Raw genomic sequence first — 23,150 nt, 5'->3', positions numbered from 1 at the left:
ATTCCATTATCAAAAAGGAAAAGTGCTAAATGATGCTTAACCATATAATTGCACATACATCACCTGCAAATAAGAGTTTGTAATACAGGCTTCCAATGCCAGATGTACAAGATGGATTCAGAAGAAACAGAGGTGTCTGAGATCAAATTATTAACTAGTTGATAATGAAAAAGTTGGAAAAAGACATCCACAGTTGCCTTATTGATTATTCAAATTATTCAGATTGTTCTACTTTATTTTTGTAGATTACATCAAATTATAGACATTCCTTAAGCACTATATTGGGCTGCTTCATCTCCTGTGGAAGAATTGGCATGATAACCCAGAAAGCAATAGTTAGAATTGAATATTGAAAATGGTTGAAAATTGGGAAAGTATATGTTAGGATTCAACCTTTTAATTTAATTTGTATGGAAAATATAATGTGAAAATGATGGATTAGAACAGTGGTCCCCATCCTTTTTGGCACTAGAGACTGGTTTTGTGGAAGACAATTTTTCCACAGAATGGGGGTGTTAGAAGGAAGATTGTGCAATCTAGATCCATAGTTTACAATAGGGTTCACACTCCTATTGTAGAATGAGATTCTAATGCCTGATGATTTGAGCTGGAGCTGAGGCATTGATCTAGCACTGGGGAGTGGCTACAAATACAGATGAAGCTTTGCTTAGTCCTAACAGATCACAGACCAGTTGTAAGAGTTTCTCTTCTAGCTTAAGAAAGTGAAGACTCTTGAAACAGAGTATTTCAAAAGGAAGCTTTTATTAAGTAGAATGGAAACCATTAAGTTCAAAGCAACGTCTGAATCCCCTTAGGCAAGTAGAATTAAAGCAGTAGAGATCCCTCCCATTAGTTAGAATGTAGATTTTAACCATACACAAGTGTGAAGATATTTCCTTTACCAACTGCCCTGAGACTCAAACAAAGATACATTCCCATGGCTATCTTCCGTTAGACATTAAAGTGAAATGTCCCACATAGCCATTATAAACATTCCCCCAAAAGGTAAGGGGATCTCAAAGCACTTTGGTGCTAGGAAACCAGTTGTAAAATATCACTTGGCACTGCTAATAAATTGACTCTAAGGCTCCCCTCCTCCCAATTGAATGGCAGTATCATTTTTAGGGATCTGACACCAATATTGATTCATGATTCAGAGGTTGGGGGGCTCTGTATTAGAAGAAATAAAAATTGGAATTAACAATGTCAGAAGAAAATTTACCAATCTCAAATATGGTGATGATACCATAATGATGGCTAGAAGTAAACAAGAGTTATGCAATCTGTTGATAGAAATGAAGGGAGAAAGTGTCAAAACTTGCCTGCTCTTCCATTATATAAAGTGTATTCAGTTTCCAGTTAGAGTAGATGGGTATGATAGCTGGACCATCAAAACAGGCTAATGAATAAAAATATCTTTAAATTGTGGTGATTAAAAATAGCATTGAGAACCCCTTGAACTGCAGTAAAAACAAAGGATCTTCTTGTAATAATGAAGTTAAAACTTAGATAAATGATGAAAAGTCATAACCTTGATGCTGGGAAAAATTAAAGACAATAAAAAAGAGAAAGACAGAAGATACTGTCACTATGACACAAACATGAACTTAGAAAAGCTCAAAGAAGCAGTTACCAATAGACAATTGTAGTAAAATGGTGTCTATTCACAGAAGAAACTGAACAACAAAATAAACAATGAGGCAACTGGCTTGCCACCTGGTAAAGTGGAGGCAATAACTGGGATGAATTAGAATTAGGATATGAATTAAAAAGCAAATTTCTCTCAATGTGTATTAAATATAGTTTGATTGAATTCTACTTCTATTAGCTTTAATAAATATTTATCAAAATACATGTTTATTGAAGTCCTTTATAGCTTATTCTTTGCTAATAAATATTTGAAATAACATAGTTTTAGGACTGGTTGTGTTTGTTGCTACCCAGTTTTCCACCTTTGCTTCTTTTTTGTGGTCTTATTTTACTTTTTATAGTTTTTGTGCTTTTTGTGATCTACTAAGAGTCATCAAGAATTAGATGATATATAAATTGAATAAAGTGACAAAATAATCAATTGTTTGGTTGTAGAACAATTGAGAAGAATACCATAACTTGTATTCTGAGAAATTCTGAAAATGCTTTCTGTTTTAAGGACAATTTCTAAATAACAATATATGGATAGTTATAAAAATAAAATTATGCTTACAAACATTAAAAATAAGTAATAATTGCCAGATAGAATTGATCTGAAACATAATACTAGCAAGTGTTGATGCTAATATTTATAAAAAATCTGTTATCAAATGATCTAATGGGAGAAAAACTAGGAGGAACATCAGTTGGAGGTTAAATATTTAAAATAAATAGAATTCTTTCCCACCTATAGAATAGATATGATAAGAGGATTTCTTATCTATTCTTTCCTTATACTGATATATTTTCTTGCATGGTTTTTATCAGTCATATTTTTCATTTTTGGAAATAAAATATTGATAGTAACAATGTTCACAAATATGCAATGGTTTAAACTATTCCAACTTCACCTTAAATAATATATTTCATAAGTAGAAATGTGGATTTCATTTATTTTTGGCAGACAGAAAATCTATTTTTGCAGAAACTTCATGGATTATTTACTTTTGAATGCACTAAAAGCACTGTATTCTTTTCTCTATGTAGTATTTTAAAGTTCTGTGAAAAATGAAGATCAAGTTGGGTCAATTATTCAAGCTTGGAGAGAACTGTTTTAATATTGAAACCTAAAGTTTGTACCATAATTACTGTAGCAATGTATTTACATATAGGTATGTGCATGAGAAAATGTATGTAAGGACTGAAAATAAAGGAATAGGATGATAACCACAGGATGTCAAAAGGAGGAGCTCGGTATGATGCATGTGTTCTGTCTCCCAAACCTCCAAATGATACTGATGCCGGCTTGGCCATCTGCCATGACTAATGAAGTAGATAAGCCACCCTTTGGCTAGGAGCCCAGAAACTTATCTCTATGAAAAACCAAACTCACGGAATTAACGGACTTCTTCAAACTTAAACGGATTTTTCCTGCAAAATTCTCCTCCCGTCGTTCCACCTATAAGCTCTCTGGGAGGAGCCAATCAGTAATCACCTGTGTCCTATTTCCTTCTGAGAGCCTGTTTCCACAGCTGCTGTCAGGGACAACCTCCCCCTGTTCTTCTTCATTGCTCCCTGGCTCAGACACCATTTGGTGACCAACAGGACTTGCTAATCCCTGTTCTGACTCCGAACACCCCCCCCCCCCGAGTCTTCTTCAGCCTCCAGGGCAGTCTCATAATGTTCGTCGCTGTCAGATTCCACCAATAACTCAGCCAGCCGCTGCTGGGCCACAGCACTATCCCTTACTGTTGGGCCATTCCCCTGGGTCTGATGTTCAGGGTATGGCCTACATGGGAATTGTTCATGGAAGACCTGCACCAAAACAGGTGCATGGCCCTTCCATTCAACCAGGTATTGGAACCATCCTTTCAGCCATCGGGAATCCCAGATACTGGCAACTTCATACTCGGGCGGCTCCTCATCATCACGAGGATGTGGCTGGGGCTGATATGGTTGGCAAAGAGAACAATCCGACCGTTCAGGAACAAAGAGAGATTGATGAAAGACTGGATGGACTTGCATCGAGCGTGGCAATGTCAGGTGATAGGCAACCGCATTAATGACTGCCTCAACAGGAAATGGGCCAAGGTAACGGTGGTCTAACTTCTTGACTAGCCAGTTTGATGGAAGGTGTCTAGAGGACAGCCACACTTGATCCCCCACAGTCAACGGTGGCGTTGCGTACCAAGATCTGTCTGTGACTTTTTTATAGTCCTCCTTGGCTTTATCCAGATATTGTCACACCACTTGATGGACCGCCTGTAGTTCCAACATGAAGTCCTTAGCTGCGGGGACTGGTGAATCGATGAGTGTGAGGAAAAATAACCGAGGATGATACCCTACATTGGCCAATAACGGCGTTGTTTGAGAGGATGTATGCTGTGAATTATTGAAAGCAAACTCCACCACTGCCAGGTAGTCCACCCAATCATTTTTCTGCTGGTTCACAAAACAGCGCAGGTACTGCTCCAAGATCCCAATCACTTTCTCCATCCCTCTGTCAGTTTTGGGATGGTGCACTGAGGACAAGCAGATCTTTACATCCAAGGCCGTCATCAGCCCTTTCCAAAACTGGGTTGTGAATTGTGTTCCTCTGTCCACCACAACCCTGTCAGGTAGGCCATGCAGCCTGAAAACATGTTGGATAAACATGTGGGCAGTGGTGCGGGCTATCAGTAATCTCCAACATGGGATAAAATGTGTCATCTTCATCAGCATGTCCACCACCACGAACACTGTGATAAATCCAGAAGATGGAGGCAAGTCCATCAGGAAGTCCATAGAAATAGCCCCCCAGGGTCTCTCTGAGGTCGGCAATGGCTGAAGCAGTCCTGGAGGGGCTCCCATTGCTGACTTGGCCTGCTGACACTGTACACAAGACATGACATAATATTGTACATCATGTCATAATTGGGGCCACCAGAAGGTACGGGAGACTAGGTTCAAGGTCTTAAAGAGGACAAAGTGCCCCACTGCAGGATTATCATGGCACTGGGATAGAATAAGTCCCTGAAGGGGCCCCTCTGGCACATAGAGTCTGTCTCAGTACCGCAAGAGTTCATTGGTGAATGTCCATGGGGAGGCAGGCCCCACCTTTTCCTTCCATTGTTCCACCCAATCGTCATACCACTGCGCTTCCCGCATCTGAGGCTGTAAGTCCATAGGCTCATGAACCATGGAGAAGGACTCTATGGGCAAAACTATCCGGGTCTTTGGTACATGAATACTTGGTTTCCTTGATAGGGCATTCGCCCTTTGGTCGTGCGAACTGGGGTTGTACATCACACAGAAATTGAACCATGCAAAGAAAAGGGACCACCGGATCTGGTGTTGGTTCAATTTCCATGCGGTCTTCAGAAATTCCAAATTCCTATGGTCTGTACGGACTTCAATTTGATGTCTGGCCCCCTCTAAATGATGTCTCCAGGCCTCAAACGCCACCTTAATAGCTAGTAACTCCTTCTCCCAAATGGTATAATTGTGCTCGGAAGAATTGAGTTTCCGCGAGTAATAAGCGCAAGAGAAAAGGGTACCACCGGAGGCGTGAGCCTGTAGTAACACTGCATCAGATGCATCCACCTCCACTACAAACAAACGGTGGGGGTCAGGATGCTTCAAAATGGGCTCTTTCATGAAGGCCTGCTTCAAGGCCTGGAACGCATATTGCTCAGCCCCCCCCCCCAGTTAAACAGAACTTTTTTCTGCAGGAGCCGAGTGAGGGATGCAGTCAGGAAAGCAAAGCCGGGGAGAAAGGTCCGAAAGTAGTTGGCAAACCCGAGGAGTTGCTGAATATCCTTCACTCACTGAGGAGGTTTCCCAGCTCCATTGCAATGCCTTCAGGAGAGATACGATGTCCAGGAACTCAATGGTGGACTGCCAAAACTGGCACTTCTCCAGTTTCGCATACAAGCAATTCTCACAGAGCCGTTGTAGGACCAGGTGTAGGTGCTGCCAATGGCTTTCCAGGGAGGATGAGTAAATCAAAATGTCATTGAGATAAGTGATGACAAACTATTCAAAAAAGTCCCAGACGATGTCATTCATAAAATGTTGGAAGACAGCAGGGCCATTGGTTAGCCCAAAAGGCATGACCATATACTCAAAATGCCTATACCTGGTTCCAAATGCCGTCTTCCATTCATCCTTGGGTTGGATCCAAACAAGATTGTAGGCTCCACGCAGATTCAATTTGGTGAAAACTGTAGCCTCTCTGAGCTGCTCCAACAGTTCACGAATAAGGGGCAGAGGATATCGATTGTGCACCATGATAGAATTGAGCCTATGGTAGTCAGAACAGAGTCTCAAATCTCCAGTCTTCTTTTTGATGAACAAGCCCGGGGCAGACAATGGTGAAGACGAGGGTCTGATAAAAGTCTGAGCTAGGTTTTTGTCCAGAAAGTCCCACAATGCGGCCAACTCCAGGTTTGACATTGAAGACAAACCACCCACAGGGAGCGGCGCATCCAGAATCAAATTGATGGGGCAATCATATGGCTGGTGTGGTGGCAATGGTCTGCTTCTTGTTCACTGAACACGTCTGCAAAATCTGCTGTGTCAGAAGGCAAGGACACCCCGGGTGGACTCAGCAGCTGGCCTGCACAGACATGATGGGTGTGGTCCACACATTGCAAGGCTGGAAAAGTGACAAGGTTCTGGGACCAATAGATCTGTGGGTTCTGCACCTGAAGCCAAGCCACGCCTGAGACCATGGGGAAATGCAGGCCAGAGGTAACGTAGAACTGGATGGCTTCCTCATGAGCCCCGATGACCAGGTGCAAGGGTTGCATGGCGGCCTGGATAGGCCCAGACAGAAGCACCCGGCCATCAATGGGCTCCACAAGCATAGGAGGATCTACCAGACACAGAGGAACTGCATACTTGGTCACGAATACCTCATCCATGAAGTTCGTGGTAGCCCCGGAGTCGACCAGAGCATGTGCCGGAATATCCTGTGGACTACTGGACAGGACTATTCGAGAAGCCAGGATCAGGTGTTGGGGAGGCCCGCAAGTCACTGTCTCTGAGCATAGCTCGGAATTGGTGTGCGCCCAACCCAAGGTCTCCCTTAGATCGGGCTTGGGGGTGTTTCCCAACAAAAAGTTCTGGGACTGGGGTGTAGGTCCAGTAACTGACGCCCCTTGTCTCTTCTTGGGGAAAAAGGCTGCCATGTGCCCAGGTTCCCCACAATAAAAATACAATCCCCCTAAGTGCCGTCTGTCTTTCTCCATTATTGACAAGCGGGGTTTGGCTGCACCTAATTCCATGGGCTCCTCCCATGGAGTTGGAATCTCACGCATGGCTGGAACCACCCTGTTCTCCTGGGATGTGTGGAAAATTCCCTGCCTCTGCAACCGAGCATCAATCTGGAGACACAGATGGGCCAGTGTGTTGAACCCGCACCAGCTCATCCTGCAAGTCTTCTGACAATCCATTCTGAAATGTGTCCATAAGGGCTGCCTCATTCCAAGCTGAATCCTGGCTAAGTAGCCTAAACTCACTGATGTATTCCTGCAAGAAACCCTGGCCTTGCTTCAGAAACTTCAGATGTCGGGTAGCCATCTCTGTCTTAATGGGGTCCTCATACATTAACCTGAGGTGGTCCCAGAACTCCCTGAAGCTATCCAGCAAAGGACTAGCCTGGACCAGCAGTGGGTTAGCCCAATGAGCAGCGGAGCTGGAGAGAAGGCTAATCATAAACCCCACTTTATCTCGGTCAGTGGGGAAATCCTCCGCTCTCAAGCTGATAAATAGCTGACATTGTCCCAAAAAAGCTGGAAACATGGCTTGGTTGCCATCAAATTTATCAGGCAATGCAGCCGGGCATTTCCTCCAAGGCAATAGTGGAGCAGCATGAACTTGGAGCTGAGCCACCTGGACAGCCAGAACAGCTACCTGTTGCGCAAGCAGCACGTTTTCTGCACGAAGCTGCTCTATTTTAAATTATATGTAAATCTGCTTTAAAAGGCAGGAAACATACTGTTCTGTCCCCCAAACCTCCAAATTATACTGATGCCGGCTTGGCCATCTGTCATGACTAACGAAGTAGATAAGCCACCCCTTGACTAGGAGCCCAGAAACTTATCTCTATGAAAAACCAGACTCACGGAATTCACAGACTTCTTCAAACTTAAACTGATGTTTCCTGCAAAATTCCCCTCCCGTTGCTCAACCTATAAGCTCTCTGGGAGGGGCCAATCAGTAACCACTTGTGTCCTATTTTGTTCTGTGAGCATGTTTCCACAGCTGCTGTCTTCTCCTATCAGCCCTCGCATCTGTATGTCAGGGACAACCTCCCCCTGTTCTTCCTCACTGCTCCCTGGCTCAGATGCCATCTGGTGGGCCTGTCTAATCCCTGCTCTGACTCCGAACACCCCCCAGAGTCTTCCTCAGCCTCCAGGCCAGTCCCATAATGTTCATCGCTGTCAGATTCCACCAACAGCTCAGCTGGCCGCTGCTGGGCCACAACAGATATGTTTGTATGCTCCATTAAAAATAACTGAGTCATGTTGAAAAGAAAGAATGCTGAAGGTATTCAACAACATGTTCACCAAAAAGAAGAAACACAATGAGATGAATATTCCTTCCAGTTTTGAACAGTTAGTGCATCCAAGCCATAACCATCAGAAGGTTCACAGAGCCAGGACATTTAGATAAATGTCTAAAAGTCACCATTGAACCTAGTTTGCATTCAAGTTATGTAATTTGGCTCTCAGAAAACTGAATAATTGAATAATCCATCTGATTCCCCTTCCTCTCTCAATCCTTTCCCCTCCCTACATAACATATTTTTAAAGTTCTGGGTCTGATTTTCAGTAAAAGATAATTTTGCATTGCGAAAAGTTACAATTTTTCCCTTCTCACAGTTCTGAACTAGGATGATATGTAACATATCTCATTTTATTTTCTTCCTTAGCAGGGTCATCTTTTAAAATTAGGAGGGAGAGGATTATTTTTAACTTTTTATTTGGTATGTTGGACATTGTAAGCCAGCCAAAGGCATTGGTAAATAGGCAATCAATGCAGTAAAAGTAACTAACATGATAAAGAAATTATTTCCCCCCAATAATTGATGTAAAATTAAAGTTGCTTGGAATTACTCTATTTATACTGTAGTTAACGGTACTTCTCAGACGAACTATTTATGTATATACTTACCTCTGGAATTATAACTAGTCCAAATATTAAGCCAAACAGAACCAGGTTTAGGCCATACATCCATCGCAGAAATATGAAATAAGATGCCACTGAAGAACCAAAATGACCTTAAAAAATAAATAAGCTTCTATTAGAAAAGTTATTGAAATTGAATTGTCCAGAGAACAGGATGGATTTGTAATGGGCTATCAATTTAAATATGAGTGTCTACTGTATGCATTCAGTTCTTTCTTCAAAGTTCTTTGGAGGATTTTGGAAGGAGCAAATGTCTCAAACTGAAATTGATTCAATCAGATTTATAATTTCCTTCAGATTAATTTACTTTTTATCACTTCCACAAACATTATTTGTCAACTTTTATATGCCCCCCCTTCATCCAATCTCAAATATCTAAAGTGTCTCAATTGATGGTAGGACTATGTCAGCCCTTTGAGGTAGACCTCATCAAGAAACAGTTTTTGCAAAACTACTGGAACTCTATTTTATTGTTCAACAGTATCAAAGTGCTATTTTGAAAAGATGTCAATGTCCTCTTATCTCATGCAGAATCAAGGCAAAGTTTTTGAGCCCCACCCCTCCCTTATAGTCCTATCTTTCCCACGGCTGAGATGTCATTTACTATGTCTTTCATCTGCTAACCACTTTTGCATTCTTTCACCATTATTATTTGCATCTTTCTTTATAGATCAGTTCCAAAAAGATTTCCATTGTTTATTTTTTAAAATGGTTTCTAAAATTGGCATGCTAAGCAAATCTAAGTAATTGCCATAAAGAAATATAATTTTCATTCTTTGCTGGAAGACTTTGATTACTTTCCCTTTCCGTCATATATCTTGGGGAAAATATATTCCCCAAATATATCTTAGGCTTTCTGCAATGTATCATAATAGGCTGAGGAATTCTTCAGAAGAGATACTCTGTAATATGTAGTAGCATGTATGAAAGAATTAAATCAGCAGACATTTGTGCATGTAACAACATCAGGGGCAAGTCAAGAAGATTTTTCCCAAACAACGAAGAGAAACTAGACTGCTTTAAAAAAAATTCAAAATTAAGTGCTATGCTTTTTTTACAGGTTTACGAAAGTTCCCACGATAGCTCAAATTGTATGGATAGGCAAGAAAATTAGTACTTACTTACATCAGTCTGTCTATTCCATCTGATGAAGTGAACTGCAGTTTATGATAGTGTATGTGTTTTAAAGGAACATAGTGGCTCAGTGGCTAAGATGCTGAGCTTGTCGATCTGAAGGTTGGAAGTTCCAACTCATGTTTCAGGCTGAGCAGCATTAGGGGGAAGAGTGTGAGAGTGGAGCTGCTCTTTTTTTCCGTGGGACAGAAGGAGAGTCCTCCACTCCTGTTCCTTTTTTGGCTGTTTGAAGAAGCCATACGGGGTGCGTTCCCTTCTCTTTGGCAGCCACCTGATTTCCAATGGGGTGAGAGGGTGGGGGGAAGAAATCCATGTTTTTCCTCCCTCTGCATGGATCCCCCCCAATTGGAAATGAGGCGGCTGTTAAAGAGAAGGGAGAGTGCGCCACGTGGGCTTCTCCCAATCCTGCACTCCAGCAAAGGAAGTGGGTAGGCGGAGCAAGCCTGGTGCGAACAAGCAGGGTGAGCGGGCGAGCGGTGACTGGGTGGGCGGGGGGAGCAAGGAAGGGGACAAGCCATGGAAGGGAGCGTTCCGGTACACAGCCTCTGGAAGAACAGGTACGGGAAGACACACTAAATTTCACAGGTGCAGGGGTGGGTTTCAGCTGAAGCCCACCCCTGCAGACATCGTAGTGAAATGACAACATACTCATAATGAGAAAAGTTTATTTGTATGAATTATTTTGCAACCCCAGTTTCTAGGTGAATATTATCATTTTCCTTCCTTGCAGTATGAGAGATCAAGGCTGAAAACGAAGATAAAGAGGATACTAATGCCTTAATGATGGTGATGACTACATTTAATGTAATAAAATATTTTACTTGAATTCTGATTTGTGAATAATATTGAAAACAATTTATACATTTTGTGAAAGGGGACGGGTTTTGTGTTATGAATTGAGAATAATATTGAGACATGTAGGCTAAGTGGATAAATGTTAACTTACTTTCAACTTCTTTTATCTTCATTTCCCAAGGTATACATTGTGTCTTAAAATTATCAAAATCTCTCCTAAACTTGACCCATTTCTGGAAAGAAACAAAGCAAAATAAAATTTTTATTCAAGGCTAAATTAAAGAAAAACTTGGGAAATGTTTTAGAGTTTAAATGCTAGGGGTTTGAAAATTGAAGATGTGCTGGGCTACTAAATCTAATGCATTTCATTTAAACCTGATTCAGGGGTGAAATTTAGCAGGTTCTGACAGGTTCTGGAGAACCGGTAGCGGAAAATTTGAGTAGTTTGGAAAACCTGCAAATACCACCTCTGGCTGCACCCAGAATGGGGTGGGAATGGAGATTTTGCAGTATCCTTCCCTGCCACTCCCACCAAGCCATGCCCACAAAACGGGTATTAAAAACAATTGAAGTTTACCAGTGACCTGGTCCTTCTGACTGGTTTTTCCAAGAATACCTTTTAAATGTGAATGTGACAACTGCATAGCTTACAGAGAATGATAGTTCAGTAGTTATGCAAGATTTTGTTATTTTTCTGTACCTACACAGGGGAGAGCTTCTTTAAGAATTGTACAACTCAAATGGGGAAAAGGGTTTTGTTAACTGGCATCTTGCCTTGTCAAAACAGAAAACAACAATTTACTATGTTATTCTAAGCAGCAAAACCTTCTGTTATGACCCAGGGTTGCCTAGACAGAAGTAGGCTTTGATAGATTCCTTTATTGCTCTGCTAATTCCACAATAAACTGCCTGAAACAGCTGATAAAGTTCCACCCCAAACTTCCCTGAAAAAAGCTACCCGCAGCGCCACAAACAAAGCCAATATAATCACTAGAGCCAAACCACAAAGGCAGAGGAAGTCCAGAAAAAAGGTACAAGTCCACACAGCAAGGTCTGTAAGTTGTACACAAGACCCTAGGTCCACGGGGCAAGATCAAGAGTCCACAAGGGATAGCCGATTTCCACAGCAGAAATGTGATACAAGACAGAGTTTTTCCAAGGCTGGGGAAAGTGTATGCCAAAGGAAACAATTGTGCCTGACAAAGACAATCTGCCCCAATCTCTGCTTAAATCAATGCAAATCATGTGTTCCTTATTAGGAGGAACTGGTAACTTTCTCCTGAGCAGCCTCGCAGACCTCCTTTGAATTTGCCGCCACTACTCTTCGTGATCTTGGATTGGGGAAGGCCGCTGTTCCTTATCAGAGGGGATCTGCTGCCTCTTATTACCATTGCCTGTTTGCAGTTGACCCTCACCTGTGTCTGTGAGGACAGGCAGCTCTCCGTCTGGTGGATTACCTCCCCCAATGCCTGAGGTGCCTGGAAAGCATTGTCCTCAGACCCTGGCCTCTCTAAATATTCCAGGGGAGATGTGTCATCCCTGTTGGATGGTCCCAGTTCCTACTTCTTTTCCTCCTCCAAACTGGGATCTGATGTGGCCATGACATTTTTGGTCAACTTTATTCAAATTTGAGAAGAGGTTAAAGGAATGCTCATCCACACTGATCTCTGTAAATATTTAATATTTCAAATTGTTACCTTTCCTTCAATTATTGAAAACTCAAGAGAACCCCACAGCTTGATGGTCTGCCAGAGCTTAAGTCTGTATAATAATTTAGCACATCCAAGGTTCAAATATTCAAAGTTGGGATTCATTCCCTAACTTTATGAATTGCTGTGTACATTACAACTATTAGTTCTAGTAATAGGATTTCTAGTAAAAGATCCACTGCAAATTTTACAGTGCCAACTTTTGGGGTGGCTATAAGACAAAAGTAATAGAATTGGCCTATGTTGAAGAGCTGAAGAATTAAGAATTAAAGAATGAATGCTTATTAATATTATGGTTCAATGAATAGTCAGGAAGAAGTTCAGATTGGATTTGGCATTTTGGCATTTTTAATCCCATTGGGTTCTTTACAAGTACCTTGATAGGCAGATGTTGTATAATGGTTATAAGAATCATCACAGGATTTATGCTGTTCCAAATAAAACTGCTATTTTGCAATGCGCAGGAGCATCCGGGCAGGTGGGCGGAGCCTCCCTCTACTGTCACTACTGGTTCAATTGAACTGGGCTGAACCGGGAGAATCCCACCTCTGGTTTGCTTCCATCCCCCCCACCCCCAGTTGTCTATTTGCAGTTCTTGCTACTTTGTCATGCCATTATTTGTGGTCCATCTGTGTGATTTTCTTATAGCGGCTAACTAAGTGGTCTACTCTTTCTTCAGATTTTTAGCAACTATGGCTTCTCAATTCTAGCTTTGTATTCATTTATTTTTAAGATTTGGTTTTGTGCCTTCGGAATTAGTTCTGCCTCTTTTTTTTTAAACTTTCCTGCTCTTAGCCATTACCGGGTCTTATTATTATTTTGCCTGCTATTTTTTTTTAATGTAATATTTTTTGTAGAAATGCTTTTTTTCATTGGGTTTTTCTTGTGGATCAGTTTTGTGTCTACATTGTTAAGTAAGTAAGCCTTCATCGTGCACTAACTTCAATACATCTTGTCCATAGTCATATTTGTTTTCTTCTACAACTGTCTATGTATACTTATTCCAGACTCACCTATTTTCCTTAATAAGTACTGTAGAGTAATACTGCATGGATGAAGGGCATGATTCATTGTCATTTTTTTAGTTTTCCTATCCAAGGCTTTTAGTTCTGTTTGTGTTCCTCCCATTGCACACGAATCCCATTGCCTGCTGCACCGGAGGGACTTGCCCAGGCAAGTCCGAGTGGAGTGACTTGGAGACACATTCCATTGCAGCAGGCAATGGAATGCGTGTGCGCGGCTGGCATGAAGAACAGGGTGGTGAAGGCAGCAGCTTTTTTGGCATGTTCGAGACCTCTGGTAGTTTTCGGCAGCTTCCAGCCCCCTCTGCTGGGAAGCAGTTGGCAAAGACTTGGAGGCTTCTTGCAGTTGCACTGAAAAAGAGAACTTGCCTTCCAGAGTTCAGGCCAGCCACCGTGGGAGAAAGATAAGCCCAAAGAAAGAGGTGGTTGTGGGAGAGGAACCTGGGCTAGGGCTGGGGCTTCTGAAAGAGTGGAAACAGGACTGGTGAAGGAAGAGCAGGCAGCATGCAGGAGGAGGCCTTTGACAGATTAGGCCAGGCCTGGGCAGAAAATAGATAGATAGGAAGAAATTCAATTTTTTTTCTTATTGGGTTCTATGGGCGTGCCTTGTTGTGGTGGTCATGTGGTGGTCATGGGCATGAGTGCCATCGAGTTGGCCATGCCTACTCAGTCACATGACCTCTCCAAGTCATGACCACACAACCAGTAATTTAAAAAATTGAATCTCACCACCAATATGAACCCATATTCATTCTCTTTCTTCCAGAAAGTTTGTTGCACTGAGGATGTAATTGTCTTTCTGGAAGGTTGCTTTTATTTTGCTGACATGGTACATTGTACACAAATGCCATTTCTTTTGTTAAAAGTCAGGGAGGAGAGTAGATTTTAATGTGTTTAGAATCAATGAGGGAATGCAGTGGTAGAGATGCATTTATCCAAGTTAGTTTTCAGATTTACTGCCTGCCAAACATTGAGTTTTAGTTTTGAAACTAATGTCAATATTTTCACTTTTAATATAAGTTATTCAGACTTCTAAATTTCAATAGTATAAACATTTTATAAATAATATTGATCACTTACCTTTGTCAACATCATCTTATATGCATATAACTTTTTTCCTTTTCCCTTTCCCAAAGCACCTTCAAATTTTTCTACAAAATCTTGAGCCTCCCTAAGTAAATAATAATAATAATTGAAAAAGATTATATTTATCTATTATAATATGATGTATACCTGTATATCAGAGATAGTTGGTCTAAATGACTTCTAAAACTTTCTCTGACATTAATCACAATATAGTATATTACAAGTATTAAAAGTACTGGGGTTGAACTCACAGAGCTAATTCTGTTGCTGAGGATTGTCTTGAATTATGAGAAGGCCGGCAAATAAATTTGACAAAATAAATAAATAAATGAAATAAAAACTCTGATTCATGGTCTAACCTATAGAAATTTGCAATAACAGTAGAGTAGATCTGAAATTCCTTCTCCAAGATGCATTATATATTTGCATTATAAACTGATTTAATCTTCAGTAATACAGCTTATTAAGATCTGCTGTAACATTGTAAGTGAATTATTGTTTGAGTTCAAGATGACTTCTTATTTATAGACAAGTTGCCCTCACCAAATCTCTTCTGCTTAGTTCTACTAGCAAACTGCACCAAGGTTATTCACATTGAGAAGTTAAATGTGCGGCTGTAATAAATGGTATGTTTTCATTACAGATACTGCAGTATTCTCCAAGAGCTACAGGTCACTGTAAAACCATAATTCCACTAGAAATTTCTAGTAGGTCACACATTGAAAAACTGTAACATTTGTGACGTAGGTAGATATACTACAATATAGGGAAAATCCTACTTCCTTTGCAGATTAAAAAATTCCCTCATTTGACACTCGGTAGCAGAAGTAATCTAGGGAAGTCTTGTGGAACTCGCATTTTGACAGCTTCATGTGTAGTTTAGCAACTAGGAGTTTCTTCAAAATTTGGTACATTTATTTAGAGTGCTCTTCTAAGTCTCACTGAGAATGCCATTCAGATAGACTAGAACACCCTTGTAGAGGTGCTCATGCAGCACTTCATTAATCAATTGCATGAAGATTGCAGGGATACCCTGTAGTTCGAACAGCATCACTTTAAACTGGAAGCTGCCTAATGGGCAGTTGAAGGCTGCCTTCCATTCATCTCCATCTTTGATCCACACCTGGTAGTAAGCCTCTCTTATGTCTAGCTTGGTGAACCCCTTCCCCATGTCATTCATCAATGGCAGGGAGTATCATGTTAAATTCTCTAAAATCAATGCAAAGCCTCATCAACCTGTCTTTTTTCTCCTTAAAGAGCACCAGGGTGGCCAACCTAGATTTGGCAGGCTGAATGAATCCTCTAGCTAGGTTAGTGAAAAACGCATGTGCAAGGAAGATGTCTGCTTGAGCTCTGCTGCTCAGGTTCCAAGAGGAAAAACGACTAAAAGGAATGGAACCGAGGCTTGGGAATCGAATTGAGGTGAAAGTAAGGCAAGAGCAATATAAGGGGGATCTGGAGAAGCAGCTAACAGAAGAAACATTGCTTTCTGAAAATTGCTGCTCTCGGAAGACGCCGACCCTGCTGCCATCCCATCTACTCCGGCCACCGTGACCGCTATCCCACCTACTCTGGTCACCGTGACCTGGCCCTGCTGCTTCGGGGGAGCCACCGACCCGGCCACCATCCCGCCTACTCCGGCCGCTGTGACCACTATTCTGCCTACTCTGGCCACCGCGACCTGGCCCTGTTGCTTCGGGGGAGCCGCCGACCCTGCCGCCATTCCCACCTACTTTGGCCGCCGCGATCGCTATTCTACCTACTCCAGACAGCATGGCCCGGCCCTTCTGCTTTGGGGGAGCCGCCAACCCTACTGCCATCCCACCTACTCTGGCCACCAAGACCACCATTCCACCTACTCGGCCGCCGCGGCCCAGCCCTGCTGCGTCGGGGGAGCCGCTGTGTCTATGCCTCTGTGCCTGCCCTGTTGCCAGTGAGTTCTATGCTGGTGTGCCCCGAGACTGGGCAGCTGACCTCCTCTACCACCGCCATTGTTATTCTGGATGCAGCTCCCCCTCCCTCCCTCTCTTCTTCTTCTTCCCCCTTGGCTTTTGGATATTGCCACCGCTGGATGTCCTGAGCATCGTGGGGCCTTTTCTGCCTGTTGCCCCCACAGAGAGAGAGGACAAGGATGAGGCAAATGGGGAGCCTACTCTCTCCAACTAGCACCAACTCTCCCAGCTGCCTCAGACTTTTTTTTTCACCATTTCCAGACTATGCGGGAGAAAAGAACGAGGTACCCCTCCCTCCCAACTATTACCGGCCCCAGCCGCCTCAGACTTGCGCTGACCGCCTCTGTTTTCATGGATTCAAGAACTGCGTTCTTAACTAGTGTGTTGAGTGTATGATGGTACAATTGTGAGAGAGAATGCACCCACTTTTATTTAATTAATTTAATTAATTTTATATCACTGAATAGTATTTTTAACGATCATTGTGGGGTGTGACTGAGTAGAATGTTTGTTGAGTGAATATGATTGGACTGGGGGTGTGGCCTGGAGCCCCCTCCACTTAGTGCAGAAGCAGAAGTGGATGGGGGCCCGGATCCGCCGCCGCCCTAGAGTGAATGGTATGTGTGGCCTGCTGGGAAGAATTGTGGCCATGGGAGAGGGGAGGGGGTCTACGTGGGGGAGGGTTGGAGCATTCCGGTTACAACTGGGAGGGGCAGATATGATGGGAGCTATAGGGCTAGCCATTACCGGGGAAGAAGGACTCGTTACATTACAGCGATTCCTTGTTCCGGCCCCTTAGGCTCACCTCAATGACCTGGTGGCAGAGGAGATCAGGACCCTGGTCTCAGGTTGCTGCTGCTAAATGCCAGGTCTGTTGTGAACAAGGCTCCCCTCGTCCGGGACTTAATATTAGACGGGGGGCAGACCTGGCATGTATAACTGAAACCTGGCTGGGCCTAGAGGGAGGAGTACCCCTCTCAGAAATTTGCCCAGATGGGTTCCAAGTGCTCCACCAACCACGACACCAGAAAAAGGGGTGGGGGAGTAGCAGTTGTCATCCGAAAGTCGTTAGTTCCTCGCAGGGTTCCCGCCCCAGAGATTGTGGTGTGTGAGTCTCTCCTCTTGAAGTTGGACCTAGGGGTTCAAGTGGGCATGTTCTTGACGTACCTACCTCCCAGCTGTGTCACGACAGCCCTGCCTGTGCTGGTAGAGGCAGTAGCCAGGTTGGCGGTGGAGTTCTCCAGGCTAATAGTGCTGGGGGACTTTAAACTACCGTCTCTTGGCAAACACTCTGACAGGGCACAGGAGTTCATGGCCTCCATGACAACCATGGACTTGACCCAAGTAGTTCAGGGTGCAACTCATAGAGCGGGACACACACTCGACCTTGTATTTCTCTCGGGGCAGTGGAGACGTGATCTGGAATTAAGGGGAATAGAGACCTTGCCCTTGTCATAGTGGTTCCGCCCCAGGTGCCTGATGGACCTGATGGGATTTCAGAGGAAGCTTGGAGAGATACCTGACTCCCTTGCCCGCAATCTGACCGAATCCTTAGTTGCTGCCTGGAATGTTGTGGCGACTGAGGCACTGGATCGGATTGCGCCTTTGAGGCCTCTCCGCAGCAGTGGATCCAGGAGGGCACCTTGGTTTACTAAGGAACTCCGGGAGATGAAGTGCCAAAAGAGATGCCTAGAGCGATGTTGGAGGACTAGTAACTCTGAATCTGATCGAACACTATTAAGAGCCTTTATTAGAACTTACTTAGTGGCGATAAGGGCGGCAAAATGCATGCATTTTTCCGCTCTTATTGCGTCCATGGAATCCCACCCAGCCACCCTGTTTAGGGTGACCCACTTCCTCCTGAAAGGTGAGGAGGTGGGAGAACCCCTGCAGAGAAGAGCTAAGGAATTTGTTCAGTTTCTGTCGGATAAAATCACTCAGTTTCGGACAGACCATGACTCCGCTTGGGCAATACCACCCGAGATGCCGAGGGTAAGTCTAAATTGGACTTCCTGGGATGAGTTCAAATTTGTCACTCCTGAGGAAGTGGACAAGGCCATGGGAGCGATGAGCGCCTCCACCTGTTTACTGGACCCATGCCCCTCGTGACTGGTTTCGACCAGCAGAGAGGTGACACGAGGCTGGCTCCAGGCGATTACCAATGCTTCTTTGCAGGAGGGGTCTTTCCCGCAACCATTGAAGGAAGCGGTGATGAGACCCCTCCTCAAGAAGCCTTCCCTGGACCCGGCCATCCTGAAAAACTACCGTCCTGTCTCCAACCTTCCTTTTCTGGGGAAGGTTGTTGAGAAGCTGGTGGCGCTTCAACTCCGACAGACCTTGAATGAAGCGGATTATCTGGATTCCTTTCAGGCCTGGGTACAGCACTGAAACCGCTTTGGTCGCACTGATTGATGATCTCTGGCAGGCCAGGGATAGAGGGCATTCCTCTATCCTGGTGTTTCTTGACCTCTCAGCGGCTTTCGATACCATCGACCATGGTATCCTTCTGCGACGTCTGGAGGAGGTGGGAGTGAGAGGCACCATCTTACGGTGGTTCTCCTCTTACCTCTCCAACAGGTCGCAGTTGGTGTTGGTCGGGGGGTAGAGGTCAACCCCTAGGCCCCTCAAATATGGGGTGTCACAGGGTTCGGTCTTGTCCCCCCTCCTATTTAACATCTACATGAAACTGCTGGGTGAGATCATGCGGCAGCATGGGATAAAATACCATCAATATGCGGATGATATGCAATTGTCTCTATCTGCCCCATGCCAGCTCAATGTAGCGGCGGACGTGATGTGCCAATGCCTGGAAGCTGTCAGGATCTGGATGGGGATGAACAAATTGGTGCTCAATCCCAGTAAGACTGAGTGGCTTTGGATGTTGCCCCTGAAGGACAGCCCAGACAGTCCGTCCTTGATCCTGGGGGGGCGAAAACTTACACCCCTCAGAGAGGGCCCGCAATTTGGGGGTCCTCCTGGATTCGCAGCTGACACTGGAACACCATTTGTTGGCTGTGACGAGGGGGGCCTTTGCCCAGGTTCGCCTGGTGCACCAATTGCGGCCCTATCTGGACCAGGGGGTACTCCAAATGGTCACTCACGCCCTTGTCACCTCAAGGCTGGATTATTGCAATGCGCTCTACATGGGGCTACCCTTGAAAAGCGTTCGGAGACTACATCTGGTCCAGAATGTAGCCGCGTGAGCGATATTGGGTGTACCGAGGTACACTCATGTTACACCTGTCCTCCGTGAGCTGCACTGGCTACCAATTGGTCTCTGGATGCAATTCAAGGTGTTGGTTATTACCTTTAAAGCCCTACATGGCTTAGGACCAGCGTACCTGTGAGACCGCCTACTGCCACATACCTCCCAATGGCCAATAAGATCCCACAAATTAGACCTCCTTCAGATGCCGTCAGCCAGTCAGTATCGGCTGGCAGGCCCCCGGAGCAGAGCCTTCTCTGTGGCTGCTCACACCCTCTGGAATCAGCTACCCCCAGAGGTCTGGGCCTTGCCCACTCTCACAGCCTTCAGGAAAGCTGTTAAAACCTGGCTGTTCCGGCAGGCTTGAGGCTGTTGACCTTATTGCTAATGGTCCAGCCCCTGATTAGAATGAGTGCGTGTTGTGAATTTTAAACTATTCTTTTTATTTTTCCTTTTATTATTTTTCTTTCTTCCTTCTTTGTAAGCCGCCCGGAGTCCTCCTGGATTGGGCGGCCTATAAATAAATAAATAAATAAATAAATGAATGAATGAATGAATGAATGAATGAATGAATAAATAAATAAATAAATAAATAAATAAATAAATAAATAAATAAATAGTGTTGATGTATTTCCTCAGTTCATCCATTTCCCTGGGGATCATGGAATACATCTTTGGCTTGGGTATCTTGGCTCCCAGCATGAACTCTATTGCATAGTTGGTGGGTCAGTGAGTGGTAGGGTATTGCTTTCTTGCTCGCTGAATGCATCATCCACGTGTTGATATTCTTTGGGAACTTGGGGGCAACCTGGTAGCAAGTCAGTGATGGCGGCAGCTTTCTCGCAGGTGTGGGGGCCGTGTAGCAGTTCTGACAGTGGGGCCTTGTTGCTAAGGCAGGACAGAAATGGTCCCACTTTTTATAGCCATCCTCCCAGGTCACCTCACTTCTCCAGCCAGGTGAGGCCCAGGATGATTGACTCTGTCATTTTTGGCACCACCATAAAGCATAGGAGCTCCCAGTGGTGGCCCATTTCAAGTCTTATTGGCTCAGGTGGCTGAATCTCCACCAATCAATGTCCCATTGATTAGTTTGAAGTGAATGGGTGCACCAGGGGCATCATGCTTATCCCTAGCTTTTGGACAGTGGGAAGACTGATTAGGCATCTGGTGCATCTGGTGTCTATGATGGTCTCTATGTCCCCTTTGTTTGCTTAGGCTTTTTGTCTGGTGTGGCTTTTTGGCGCATACTGCCTCCTGAACTATCGCCCCACTGGTAGAGCTCCTCAGGTGACAGCCAGGCCAACTGCTCTTTGGCCCATGCACCAAGCTAGCTCTACCACTGCTGCTTCCACATGCTCAGCTGCTGAGGGGAAACTGAGGCTCTCAGAATTGTCCCCACAGGCTGCTCCAGTTCCTGTGGCTCTGCTGGTGTCACAGAATTTCTCTTCCATCTTCTTCTCCATCTTACCTGAGTCTTCCTGCTGCCTGGCCTTCCGGGTAAGCTGGTGGAACTCAGGACCCTGGACAGCAGCTCTGCAAGCGCGGGGAGCTTTTTGATTGTTTTTATTGTGAGAGTTTGGGTTAATGTCAGTATTCCAAGTAACAAACCCAGAGCAATCAAAACTTTGAGGCCTAAAGTTTCCTCAAAGCATAAATTTATTAGGAATGTCATATTGGCACAGCTGGTGAAAATCTGACTCTGAAAGACCCAGGGTTTTTCCCACCCAAATCAAAACCCAAAGTTCTTGCCCCATGTCACATATCCACCACATAGTCCAATCATGTCAGAGTCCCAACTCCGGCTTTTGTTCATGCCCCTCCAACACCTGGTAGAGTGTCCTTGGCTCCCATGGGAAAGAATGATATTTTGGCTACACATCTCCCAGATATCTCTATATCCTGCTTCACATTCCCACAGCTCCATCTGGCCTTGCTGTGGCAACCCTGAAGATGCTCTCAAAATAGCTTCAGGGCTGATATAAGGCTGATTAGCAATAGATAGCCAGAACATGCAAAGTCAGGAAAGCAAAGACTTAGAATGAACTAAGGCTAGATAAAGTGAAAGATAATTTAAAAAAACATTTCAACATATTAATAATAAGAAAAAAGTCAAGGAAATAGATCAACTAAAGAGAGTAAATGGCAAGGAAGTAACAAGCTGTAGGGAGAAAGCAAAGCTGCTTAACTCATTCTTTGCATGAGTCTTCATAGGAAAAGAAATTATAGCCCAATGTACCAAAAAAGCTGCTGTAAAAGACAAACCAGAAATAAAATAAGTAAGATAACACCTATCTGACCTTGAGGAATATAAATCACAAGGACCTGACAGATTACACCCCAGAGTTCTGAAGGAGCTGGCAGATGTCATCTCAGAACCATTTCAAAAATCCTGGAACACAAGGGAAGTAACTGAGGATTGGAACAGTTCCCATCTTCAAGAAAGGGGGAAAACAGACACAAGAAACTGTAGACCAATCAATCTAACATCAATACCTGGGAAGATCCTGGAAAATATAATAAAAAACAGATCTGCAAACATATAGAAATGAGTAAAGTAGTAACTAGCAGGCAACATGGGTTTGTTAAAAACAGATCATGCCAAACCAATCTTATTTCATTCTTTGATAAAGTTACTAAATTAGTAGACCAGTGAAATGCTGTGGATGTAGTATACTTAGATTTCAGTAAAGCATTTAACAAAGTAGACCACAATGTACTTCTTGATAAGCTAGAAAAAAGTGGGATAGATAGCATCTTCATCAGATGGGTTTGTAACTGGCTGACAAACTGTACTCAACAAGTAGTGCTTAATATTACTACATGGAGAGAAGTAAGAAGTGGGATTCTACAAGGCACTGTCTCACACCCAATACTCTTCAATATCTTTATAAATGACTTAGATGATGGAATAGAAGAGGAACTCATCAAATTTGCAGATGATATTAAATTGGCAGGAATAGCCAACACCACAGAAGACAAACTCGGGATCCAAAAAGGTATTGACAAACTTGAAGAATGGGCCCTATCCAACAAAATGAATTTTAATATGGAGAAAAGCAAATCTTTACATTTAGGCAGGAAAAATGAAATGCATAAGTACAGATTAATGTGCAGCACCTGGGTTGTATAAACAGAGACATAGAATCAAGTTCATATGAAGTATTAGTGCCACTTTACAAAACCCTAGTAAGACCACACCTGGAACACTGCAACCAATTTTGGTCACCATACTACAAAAAAGATGTTGAGACTAGAAAAAGTTCAGAGAAGAGCAACTAAGATGATCAAAGGCCTGGAGACTAAGCCATATGAAGAATGGCTTCAGATTTTGGGTCTGACTAGTCTAAAGAAAAGAAGAATTAGGGGTGACATGAAGAAGAGGGGGTCAAATTTTCTCCAAAGCATCAGAGGGCAGGACAAGAAATAATGGTTGGAAATTGATCAA

General features: G+C 43.7%; 1 protein-coding gene across 1 annotated transcript in view; it reads right to left on the bottom strand.

Moving 5' to 3' along the window:
• Window positions 1-23,150, bottom strand: part of LOC106540478 (transmembrane channel-like protein 2) — a 183,170-nt gene that overhangs the window by 106,994 nt on the left and 53,026 nt on the right. Inside the window, exons 8-10 of the mRNA XM_087714395.1 lie at window positions 14,543-14,633; window positions 10,883-10,964; window positions 8,788-8,894 (exon numbers count right to left, since the gene is read on the bottom strand). Of these exons, the coding sequence (XP_087570521.1) occupies window positions 8,788-8,894; window positions 10,883-10,964; window positions 14,543-14,633 (280 nt within the window). The remainder of the gene's footprint in view (window positions 1-8,787; window positions 8,895-10,882; window positions 10,965-14,542; window positions 14,634-23,150) is intronic.

Source organism: Thamnophis sirtalis, unplaced genomic scaffold (genome assembly GCF_051295495.1).
Source record: "Thamnophis sirtalis isolate CommonGarterSnake01/CBP01778 unplaced genomic scaffold, rThaSir2_p1.2 scaffold_4, whole genome shotgun sequence".
In the NCBI taxonomy this organism is placed as follows: Eukaryota; Metazoa; Chordata; class Lepidosauria; order Squamata; family Natricidae; genus Thamnophis; species Thamnophis sirtalis.
The sequence above is the reverse complement of the archived record's forward strand: the minus strand, read 5'-3'. Positions and strand labels throughout refer to the sequence as shown.